We start from the raw sequence: 12154 nt of genomic DNA, 5'->3' as shown, positions 1-12154 counted from the left end.
CCTCCAGTGCTGTCCTCCAGACAGTCTCGTCCCTTCACCTGATGAAGGCTGCTTGTGTTGTGGCCGAAACGTCGTGAGAATTTTATTGTGTTATTTTATTTTATCAATTTATTATTTTATTCTCATTCTACGTGACTTTACCGAAAGAACCAAAGAAGATGAATCCTTGCAGTCACGAAAGCTTTAAATCGAAATTTGCTGATCTCTCGTCAAAGATCACAAACGAGAGAAAAAATAACTCCGGTCATCCTCGACAGCGGCGGCGGCGGCTTTTGGCTCAGCCGTCGAACAAACAAACAAACACAGCGGTCACCGCATCGCGCGGCGCTTTCAGATGCGCCTTTGCGGCCGTCTGGAACGCTCTTCCTTTCGATGTTAGGAAGCCACTGGAGCTATGCAACTCTTAAGCAATCGAGGGGCCGTCCATAAATGACGTCACGCACCTAGGGAGGGGTGGAGGGGTCAGACATTTGTGACGATGTGTGACGATGGGGGGGGGGGGTGAGAAATGTGACGTCACATCAAAATGCTCAACTTTAAATAAATATGGATAACACGTTCTAATTAATTAAATAGACTTTTTAATAAATGATTTCTCCTACAACATCAGAGTGCAGCGCCACATTAAATCCGCACTACAATGACAAGCGTTTAAAGCGATTTGAAGCATGTTTTTTTTGGAGGGGGGGGGCAGAGCTTTGTGACGTCATATTTGAGGGGGGGGGTCTGACTTTTTGTAACGCCGTGTGACTGGGGGGGGGTAAAAAAATCGTCCAAAATCGTGTGACGTCATTTATGGACAGCCCCCTAGATTGAAAACTCGTTTAAATCCGCCCCCCCCCTTTCAATGCGTGTGAGCGCGCACACACGACAGAGTGAATATGACAACGGTCAAATTATATTCTTGGTTCCTTCGGTGAAGTCACGTAGGAGGTAAATAATGAATTAATGCAAATTTTAACAAAAATTCTCACGACATTTCGATTGCAACACAAGCAGCAATCATCATCAGGTGTGAAAACCACAGCAAGACAATTTGAAAAAAAACGCCACTCGGCAAATTTTCTTGCTGTGCTTTTCACACCTGATGATGGTTGCCCGTGTTGCAGTCGAAACGTCGAGAGAATTTTATTGTTTTATATTTTGTATATTTTTATTACTTTATTGTTTCCCTTCTACGTGGTGGTGACTTTACCGAAAGAACCAAGAATATGAATCCCTGCAGTCACGAAAGCTTTAAATCGAAACGGTCAAATTGCCACGGACCCCAACCCCACTCCCCCCACCCCCCACCCCCTAGGGTCACGAATCAGCGGTGCGGGAAAAAAGTGATTGGCGATTGAGTGCGGCGTAGTTTACTTTGGCGGGAGAGCGATCACGCGTGGACCGGCGTGGTGAAGTATGGACAAACAACCCGTCAACCTCCCTCCTCCCCCCTTTATCGGTGCCCTACCTCATTACAGACCAAGTTCAGACCCTATCGGTCACCCCGTGCCCTCATAAATCTCAACGTTCGTCCTGCAAAGTCCCATCGCAAAGGGGGGAATGACAGAGGAATAGACAATTTTTTATTAATTTGTGTTGTTTTTTTGCCCGCATTGAAACGGCTGTATCGCCGCTATGGACCTTAACTCAATTTACCCGTTACAAGAATACGGGGCAACACGTGTGGGTTGACAGTTGTGCAGTTGTGGACGAGACGACGCGGTGGAAGGCCCTCATCCATTAGCGCATTGAAACAGAAACTCAAAAGGCTTTTGCAGTCTTAGTAAGTAAAGCGTAAAAAAAAAGCACAACGCAGCCTACACCCGTCAACTTTGCTCGACCGCGAGATCTCCCTCCGCACAAAGGTAACCTCGTCTGTGCTCGGTGCAATGAACGGATTTGAGAATCTGGATCTTTTACTTAAGAATAGAGGAGGAATCCGAGGAGCTATCAAGCTCTTTGTTGTTGTTTACAGATGTCCAGTGTGGGGGCACGGGGGTCAGCAAGTTACAACAGCAAATAAATACAAAAAAAGACGATCGTGTAAAATAAGACGTAGATAAGACGTAAATCATGACTGCGTTATATTGCAGGTCGGAATTATTACGCTTTGGACAAGGCAGCCTGATGATGCTAGTTGCAATTACTGGCGAAACGTCGTACTCAAGATTGCAAATGTGGATTTGCTCTACAATACAACCGGTGTTGCCGCTGCTGCGCTAGTAACGAATTGGCCACGTTCTGTTTACGTGACAAACCCCCTTACTAATTGGCTGTGTCGGGTGGTGGCGGGTTTAACGACATATTTACACGCTCTCACCCCCAAACAACTCCTCTTATTATGGACCGATTTAAGTAATTTACCTCGAGCAGCGCCCCCCAGCCTATTGTTTTTGCATGGTGCTAAGGTGCACTCTGCAATCGTCAATATTGAAATGTCATTTCTTTAGAACTGCTTTTTGTTTGTGTTTTAGTTTTTTTTGCCCCCCCCCGCCACATCTCCAAAAAATAGCGCGGTTGGCTGCGTAGGGTGCAAAAGAAGTTCAACGTAATGTATGAAAAAACAAGAATAGGTTTTTCCCTTTATGGGAATAAAACAGGTGTTAAGATTGATTTAAAGCTTTCGTGACTGCAGGGATTCATATTATTGGTTCTTTCTACGTGACTTTACCGAAAGAACCAAGAATATAGGTATTAAGATGTTCAAACACCAAATATAAACCTTTTGCAAGAAATGAAGTACTGCATGAACCCATACCTGCTAACCCCTTATCAGCGCCTACCTTACTACATAGCAATTCAGACCTTATTGGTCATCCCGGTGCCCTTATAAATCTCAGCGTTCACCCTACAAAGTCCCACCACAAGGGAGAAACACAAACAAATAGACATGATTGTGTTTTTGTCCGTATTGAAAGGGCCGTACGCCGTGTGGACCCGAAAACTCAATTTCCCTGTACAATAATACGGGGTAAACCGTATAGGTTGACAGGTACGTAATAACCACACGTGCTTGTGGTGAACATGCAAACAAACATGCTCTAATAATATATGCGTTCATGAAACTGATTGGCCTACACCAGAGACAACATACTTTGCATGCATACGTGGAATGATACAGCACGTGGCATACCTACATCTCAGTTCTTTGTCGTGCCATGGGATAACTACAGGCTGATTTTAAATTGTAAATCTTATTCAAATTAGCGTAGCTTTTTTATTAATTAATTTCCTGTAATCATTGTAAGACATTAAACCAGTAGATCCTTGCTGAACGTGGCACTTTTCAAGAATGCATCTACCGCCTTAAACGAGCCCAATAACAGGCTGCCGTGCATGGTTGTGATAATACAAGCTCAAGCATGCTTAACTTCGGTTGGCTACGTACAGCGCGAAATAAGTTCCAACATACAGGTGGCTCTGTGATTCGAGCCGCTTGTATCGTCCTTATTCAGGTCCATAAAAATAGGTACCGCTTTGTGGACGTGAGCGGTGATTGTCAAATGGAGACATTGGGTCCCACCATGAGAATGTGGAATTGCCATTACTAGTTCAGGGTTCTTACTGAAGATGAGCACTCCACTATTCATTCCTAGAGGGAAGCGCAGATGTATAAAAATAATAGTAATGTCACCGAATGTTATATTTATAGCATGCCTTCACTCAAGGCGTTTGATATGGTTTAAAAAAAACGGTGAAAATGCAATTATTTAGATAAAAGGCGTGTAAGGGTTGAGGAATGCATGACTGCAACGGAGGGTACTTGATTCACAAAAGGGTAGGGGAGGGATGGGAAGGAGTAGAGGCACCAGGGAATGGAAGAGGAAGAGAATGGGGGATACAAAAAGAGGTGAGCTTTAAAATGGAAAAGGCCGGTTCATACACAACACTGCATTTGGTTTAATGCATGCCTATATAAATACGGTTCATAATTATTCTGCTGATCCCACTAGGATGGCGTGTGTAGTGGCCACCCCGGTGCTGGAGCCTAGCGGGGACTTCCCGGCGTGGCTGGAGGCGCAGGGCGTTAACGAGGAGGTGGCCCAGGCCATGGACTCCGAGCTGGGCATCCGGGACTACGGGGTCCTGCGCGCCTGCGTCGGGGATGGCCTCGTGCGGGCCGAGCTGCTGGCCACGGCGCGCGACCGCCTGCCCTTCGGCTTCTACGCCGTGCTGCGGCAGGTGGTGAAGGCCCTGCAGGGCGCCGAGCCCCACGATGGTTCTGGGACGCCGCGCTGGGACGACGCTGCCGCTTCCTCCCCTGGCGACGTGACTCTGGGAGGCCTGGTGGACGTGCTGCTCGCGCTGTTCACCGGCTTGAGCAGGGAGCTGATGCTGTCCGTACAGAGGCTGGGAGCTATAGAAGGCCCTAGGACATGCTCTGAAGCATCCTTTCCACCTGCCACTGACGGCAAGCCCGAGATCGTGATCAAAGTAGAAGAGGAATACTGCCGTGGATGTGGTATGTGGTAGAAACTACAATGATGAACTTAATCTATCGTGTGCGTTTTCAAGCGAGTACTGACAGAGTGTTTGTGGTTTTTCCAGACTCGCCCGCAGCCGAGTCCAGCTTCATCCCTTTCCAGACGAGCGGCGAGATGAAATTGGAAGCGTGCGACAGCGAAGGTGTGTATAGACGCTACACATTAAACACGTGGGTTCTTCCACCATCTAATGCATAACTATTACCAAAAAACAGTTTTGTTTGCCTTGAACCTACTGGATATTAAAATAGAGACCTTGCACAATGGCCACATTTATAACTGCCCTCAAGCAGGTCGCCACCTGAGTGGGTAGCCAAATAGTTGGAAACAAAGCAAGCAGGGGTGGTGGCAGTTTGGTGGCGTGAATTTGTTGTGGCCTAAGTTGAGCACCGTTTTGTGGGGTAGGGGTGGGCAAATTCCAACATTGAGTAATAGTTATGACTGATTACTTTGGATCGAATAATCAATTTGTAATCGATTACTGGGTACGGCAATACGAGGTGACTTCAGTGAGCAGGAAAGGAGGGGGTGGGGGTTGGCTAAAGGGCATGTAAAACCCTAACACACTCAGAATCAGAATCTTTATTTATCCTGGAGAAATCCGATGAGTTCTGAAGCTCTTTTTCACAGATATTCACTTGTTCCCCTGCCCACTACCACTGCCGCCCCCTCCCCAGGCTCCCCCATCACCATCACAAGTGTGAGCTGTAAGCATATGGATGTGTATGGAGGTTAATTTTACCAGTAGCAGACACAGTACACACGTGCACCAGGCGTCCAAATTCTTCTCCCCATTTTCCTCCAGTGCCTCGATCAACATTTTATTAAAAACTGTCCAGTGTGCTACTGTGGTCATCCAGAACAGACCATACCACATATAGCGACGCAATGCCCAATCCACAAATATGAAGGAGAGATTATAGCAATACATTCCGCTGCTCCTGACGTGGTTATCTGGCTTGACCACCAGAATGTAAAATTGTAGTTGTTGCTCTGCATCTATATCAGCCATACGAAAGAAGAAGAACATTTTAGTAAAATCTATCGCTCGTTTCTCAGTCTGCTTGTCTGGGTGAGGGTCGTGCCGGCAGCATGTTGAGTAAGGTGGTCCAAACCTCCATTTCCTGGCGGCTCTTGCTGGGGAATTCCCAGGCGTTCCCAGGCTAGCCGAGCGACATAACCCCGCCAGCGTGTCCTGGACCGGCTGCGGGGTCTTCACCCACTGGGACGTGCCCGATACACAGTTCCAGGGGGAGTCTACCAAGGGACATCCTTACAAGGTGCCCAGACCACTTCAACTGGCTCCTCTCGATCCGGAGGAGCAGCGGCTCGACTCTGAGGCTCTCCCTGATTACCGAAATCTATTGTTATTTTCCATATTCGAGAGGAATCGTTCAACTATTCGATGAGTGAGAAAGTTATCGATTGCTTGAAAATTTCTTCAGGCAATCGAAGTAATCCATTGGAAAGAAACGATTACTCCCATGCCGAGTGCGGGGGCTGGTAAAGGTGAGCTGGACATTTCGGGAAGTTTGGAGGTATCATTGTGAAATGTAAGCAAGCACACTATCACTTTGATAAATGAGTTGGCAATTTCGCTATAGCAGGAGGCAAATAGGAGTTAGTGTGGTTTTCAGCTGCATTGGCTACAACTGAATTGTCTTAACGTGTAGATAACAATAAAAGGAGCATACGCTGGATGTAATGCAGCTTAACCTCTATAGGTACAAACCTTTTGTCGTTCCAGTGCTGGCTGAGGTCATCCCCACTGCGGCCAATGGGGATTATTTGACTGTACCTCATGCTTGATAGTGCGGGTTTGGTGTGGGCAAGGAGCGTAAACGTGCAGCCCTATGACAATCTCTTTATTCATGACGGTCACCCAACTAAGCACGATCTAAGCAAGCACTATCGAGGTTTAACCCTGCTGAGATGATAAGGTGGGGCGCATTCTGAGTGATTTTGTCATAGGCCTGGCTTCATAGTGTGTGAAATTTCTGCATTCTGTAGATAAAGGATCCCCAGAGGAAGACCCCGGAATCTTCATTCAAGCCGTGACTTCGCTGTACGAGCGAGTGGGGCTCCCCTGCACCGCCAAACCTGGCCCACCTTCGTCACCACAGCAGGACGCTGCAGTCGAGCTCAAAAGAGAAATATCAACTGTTCCTTTCAAGCACACATCTCCGGCAGTGGCAGAGGGATCAACATCATCGATCCGGGGAACACCGTTACCCCGACTAAACACCTTGAGCCAGAATAATGAGGAACAGCAGCAGTGGAACGAACGCAGTCTTTCGCTTGCACATGGCACGATTGGACCATGTTTCCCAAAGTTGAGCAACGCTCGGTTCGTTTTAAATAAACGAACCGTGACGCCGTATCGATGCGAGCAGTGCGGTCGTGGCTTCTCGCAGAGCGGCTCCCTCGAGCGCCACCGGCTCACACACGCGACGGGGAACCTGCACGGCCGCACTTTCCGGAGCCGCTGCCGGAAGACGCGTGCGCGCGGGATGGGGGACTTGTGCCAGTCGGCGCACGCGCAGGAGAGTCCCTGCGACAAATCTGAATCCTGGTCGTCCCAGCTGAGAGAGCACCTTCACACGGGCGAGAAGCCGTACCGCTGCGAGGCGTGTGGGCAGGCGTTCATGCGGGCTTTCTCGCTCAAGAACCACCTGCGTGTGCACACCGGCGAGAAGCCCTACCGGTGTGGCGTGTGTGGCAAGACGTTCTCGCAACCCGCCACGATGAAACGACACCAGCACGTGCACACGGGCGAGAAGCCCTACCGGTGCGACGCTTGCGGGAAGACGTTCTCGCACACCGCGACGCTCAAACGGCACCAGGGCATCCACACGGGGGAGAGGCCCTACGTGTGCGAGGTGTGCAACCGCAGCTTCGCCCGGGACACCACCTTGAAGAGCCACCGACGCGTGCACACGGGTGAGAAGCCGTTCCGCTGCGAAGTGTGCGACCGAGCGTTCTCGCACCCCACTACCCTCAAGAACCACCAGTACGTGCACATGCAGGGCAAGCAGCACCAGTGCGACGTGTGCGGCAAAGCTTTCTCGCGAGCCACCACTCTGAGGAAACATGAGCAAACGCACGGGTTACCGCCCGGACAAATGGCGCAGATCGCCGCTGCCCCAGAGTGTAGCGGGCTGACGACCTAGTGGTTCACGGTCCAGTGGCGGTGCAGAGTTTTTGGTGTACAGGCAATGCGACTGTAAATGGGGCCCAGGGACCAAAGGTAGGGGCCTGGGCACTGAGCTATGAAGAGGGGGAGAAAGTTGAAGGAGGCCCCAATTTATTTCCTTGCACCAGGGCTAGTGCCGACCCCGCTGTAGTACATCTGGTAAAAAGTGGAGAGAGGTGAGAAGACCGGGCAAGGCGGAGGTTCAGCAGATACATGTAGATAGAGCATGTTTCCTGAGGAGAGGATTGTCGCAACAGTTAAGTGACTTATGGAGGAAGGTTCAAATGCATCGGAGTATAAATTATTATTTAAAAGGGACGTTACATTGTTTGCCTAGGGCACCTTTGACGTAAAGACCAGTCCAGACAAGACAAGACTCAAATTTTTGGCTGGTAATATTATTTATCACACCCTCCCCTACCCTGCCTGTTATTTTTTACACAAAGCACTTCTCTTCTAAATCAAAGGTTGTCGTCGGCTGCTCAGATTGTCTTTATCCATGTGCATCAATTCTTTGCCTCTTCCCCACCTGTCATATCTCATTCCACCCTTCAATCTCATCCCCGGGCTCCCTCTTTCCCTGTCCTGCACAGGTGGCGTACATCTTCATAGCCCTTATACACCAAAACCTTGCCCATCACGGGGGTTACCTTCTTGAAAATAGCTGCAATCGGCAAATCAGCGATCCTAAAACTCGGAGGCATATGTAAAAAAAGAGGGTTTGGTTCACGGTTCATAACACGACACCTCGTTATTTTGTTTTATTTGACTCTACATAAACTAAAAATGAGGTCAATGACATGTACAGTAAATATGCAGTTTAAAAAAGAATAAACGATTTTACTATGATTGATGATGATCGCGCATGTATTCTGCATCACTCACTTTCAGATGCGCTTCTGTGGCCGTCTGGAACGCTCTTCCTTCTGATATTAGGAATCTAGATTGAAAACGTATTTCTTTAAAACTGCTTTTTGTGTTTAGTTTGTTGTCCTTCCCCCGCAACTGCGATTAGCACGGTTGGCTACGTATGGTGCGAAAGAAGTTCAACATACAAGGATTCCTCTACTTACGAACGAGTTAGGTTCCAGAGGTCTGTTCATACGTCAATTTGTTCATGAGTCCAACTTTACTCCTATTGATTCCAAACATGTTGTACGACATGTACACTAAACGCGGGGAATCGCTTTAAAAGTTGTCTAATCTCCTGTAGACGTAGATGCCACCGATTCTTCATGTTCTGCAGATGTAAATGCCACCATCTCTTGCGTGGCGGTTGAACTTAAAACTCCTGGTCCGAACAGGCGACTGAACATACGGACAGGTTTGTTCGTATCTCTGAAAGTTAATAGGTAGAGGAGTACCTGTACATACATTCTTCCGCAGCAGCATCGTTAGCAGAGTCCAGTTGGAGTAAAGTACTTCTGTACGATGCATACTGTATAGGAATCTCACACTCAAGCGTGAATGGTCGAGAACTCAAGGAGCTCCGTCGGCGAACTATACCTAAATCCACGATGGCAAAACCCGCGATGGATAAGGTTTTGGTATAATCGGAGATCTGTATTGTCTCTCCTGAACACATTCCCGAACCATTTAGGTCTGGCCTCCCTCGCCTTTTTGAAAATATTCGTAACCTTGGGAACCTGTGAATTTCCTCCTCCTCCGCACCTCTGATTTCCCCGCACCTCAGATGAGCACGGTTGGCTACGTATGATGCGAAAGAAGTTCACCATACCTACTTGCATACAGAAATCCCAATATCCATCTCGGCATTCTCATCTCTATCCTTCAAAGGTATCCTTATTGTTGTCTTCCTGAGTGCCTACGTATAACGGCACTACTGGTGTCGCTGTGCCGTATATTTTCGCTTTCACTTTTACTTGCATTGGTCGTATCGTATACAATTCCTGAATTGTCTCTGTTTCCATCCTAATAAATGTAAACATACAAACGTATTTTTTACGCTTGGCGCCGAATACAGACTCGAATTAAGGTGTACGATATCATGCATTGTGGAAAGTGCTGTTCAGGGTGATCCAGATGTCTCGTGACCCCCCTCCCCCCCAATTAATTAACCCGGAACATATTTTTCCTTTGCTTTTTCTTTTATGTTTGAAATCAACATTACTTAAAACAAATTTAGTATTTTTATAATTTAATGAGAGTCACAAGACATTTGGACCACCCTTTAAATTCCCATTATAGAGTCACTTCTCATATTGCCGCTCTTTCTTTAAGGTTAATTCTGAATGGGTGTGAATGCACGTCACAATAAATGCAGTATGTACATGGTTGTCTTGTGGGTTCCTCACTTTGGAATATAATCGTCAGCCATGGCTTTGACACCCCTTTCCCAACTGGAGGTGCCATGCAGAAGTAACAATTGCTGATATGATGTGTTGGCTCTCTCCAAATCATTGGTACTGCAGAAGGCATAGTTTTCCTTTTCCTGCTCAACCACTGGCAAAGATTTGTTGCACAAGTGTTGCAGCATATGTGTGGGGCCCACATCTTGTCCTGATCTCCAATTTTGCAGCCAAAATAAAGGTGATAGGCTTTCTTCACCGTAGTGGTTATACTGCGCTTTTGTGATGCAAATGTCACTTCATCACAAAACATAGCAGAAGTGATCTGCTTTGTTCACCCAAGTAAGAGGCATCACTGCTCACTTTGTTCCTTTGCAAAATCAAACACTGACATTTAAGAGAGCATGACACTGTATGATTTCTAGAGCTGATATAGGGCAGTTTGTTCAGCAGAGGGATGTAAGCCTAGTTATGATTGCATAATCCATGACTTCTAGGAATAACAGGATGCAATTCATATCATGTATGATGCAATACCAGGTTCAGATTGCATCATTGTTTTGCTCAAAAAGCAAGTACTGTCCAAACCCAGTCATAGATGTATTCATAGATCCAGTCAAATATGTATTTGAGTAATTTCTGGTTTAAATTGAGATCCCTTCCCTTTATTACTCAGTTATCATCCGCCATTCTCAAGTCAAGGGTCGTATATACTGCAAGGCCGTAGCCATGGAGCCAACATTGGGGGGGACCAAATTTTCCAGGGTGTCTGGGGGTCCCAACCCAGAAAAAAAATCAAAATTTGAAAACTAATTTCCTCATTGTTTTTTTTGGTAAAGTCACGTATGTAGAAATACAATAAAATTATATTAAAATAAATCACGACGTTTTGACCGCAACACAAGCGATCATCATCAGGTGTAAAACACAAATAGCGAGGGAGCACATAGGGTGACATCAACGCAACACATAGAGAACGTTAAACTGCTCGGAGGTAAATACAACAAAGAAGATGAGAGACGAGATTTCAACAAAGTGTCTAACTGTGTTGTTGGCCGACTGGTTTTGCATCACGTCATTTTTTCTTAGGTTTGTTGGATTCCCGTCTCTCATCTTCTTGTATTTACCTCCGTGCAGTTTAACGTTCTCTACGTGTTGCGTTGATGTCACCCTATGTGCTCCCTCGCTATTTGTTTTTACACCTGATGATGATCGCTTGTGTTGCGGTCGAAACGTCGTGATTTATTTTGATATAATTTTATTGTATTTCTACATACGTGACTTTACCGAAAAAACCAATGAGTAATTTATGCAGTCACGAAAGCTTTAATTCTAAACGAATTTCCTGCCTAAAATATTAAAAGAAATCACTAACACATGGGATGGACTTTTCATTTATTTTTTACAATGTCTAATAGTGTATTGTATCACATTGCTCTGTTTTTACTTTTTCCATTTCTTGTTTCATTGTATGTAATGGCAGACATTAGGGATTAATAAAGTACAACCATAACCACAATCATATAAACAGAAATCTATGCATTGTTATATGAAGACAAGTCCAGATATTGTGGCCAAGGTTTAGTAAATAGTTTTTTTACATAGCAATTATTTTTACATAGCAATTCTTTTTATTGGAATATATTGGGGGGGGGGACATTTTGATCATATTTGAATATTGGATGTGTCCCCCCCAATATATTATAATTACGGCCTTGATATACTGACCCAGTAGCATATCTTAAAAAACTAGAGCCAATCAACAATTTTACGCATCATTTTCATTCTCAGTGAGCCAGAATTAGTAAAGTTGCACAACATGTATTTCGGGGGCATTTTGGCTGTAGACCAGTGTTATCCGTGATTTTTCTTTCACGTTTAAACGGGGTAAATTGCAGATAACGAACTCTGTTCGTCTTACACAGCATCGCGAATCACAGTTTTACTGGGGTTCTAGATTTGAAGCTTTCGTGACTGCAAGGATTCATACTCTTTGGTTTTTTCGGTAAAGTCACGTAGGTAAAATAAAATAAATTAAAATAAAAAAACAATTAAATCACGTGATGCAGCATCAAGTGATGCAGCATCAAGTGATGCAGCATCAAGTGATGCAGCATCAAGTGATGCAGCATCAAGTGATGCAGCATCAAGTGATGCAGCGATCTTGCTGTGACTTCCACCTG

At 46.0% G+C, this 12154-nt stretch overlaps 1 protein-coding gene across 1 annotated transcript; it reads left to right on the top strand.

Moving 5' to 3' along the window:
- The first annotated feature begins 1285 nt into the window (after positions 1-1285).
- Positions 1286-9954, top strand: LOC142924512 (uncharacterized). Its single transcript, XM_076066947.1, has 4 exons — positions 1286-1850; positions 3939-4447; positions 4534-4611; positions 6480-9954. The coding sequence occupies exons 2-4, from the start codon at positions 3940-3942 to the stop codon at positions 7637-7639; spliced, it is 1746 nt and encodes a 581-aa protein (XP_075923062.1). The 5' UTR covers positions 1286-1850; position 3939; the 3' UTR covers positions 7640-9954.
- Positions 9955-12154: the final 2200 nt, after the last annotated feature.

The sequence above is a fragment of the Petromyzon marinus genome, chromosome 1 (genome assembly GCF_048934315.1).
Source record: "Petromyzon marinus isolate PM22_M1 ecotype Great Lakes invasive population chromosome 1, UKy_Petmar_22M1.pri1.0, whole genome shotgun sequence".
Classification (NCBI taxonomy): Eukaryota; Metazoa; Chordata; class Hyperoartia; order Petromyzontiformes; family Petromyzontidae; genus Petromyzon; species Petromyzon marinus.
The sequence above is the reverse complement of the archived record's forward strand: the minus strand, read 5'-3'. Positions and strand labels throughout refer to the sequence as shown.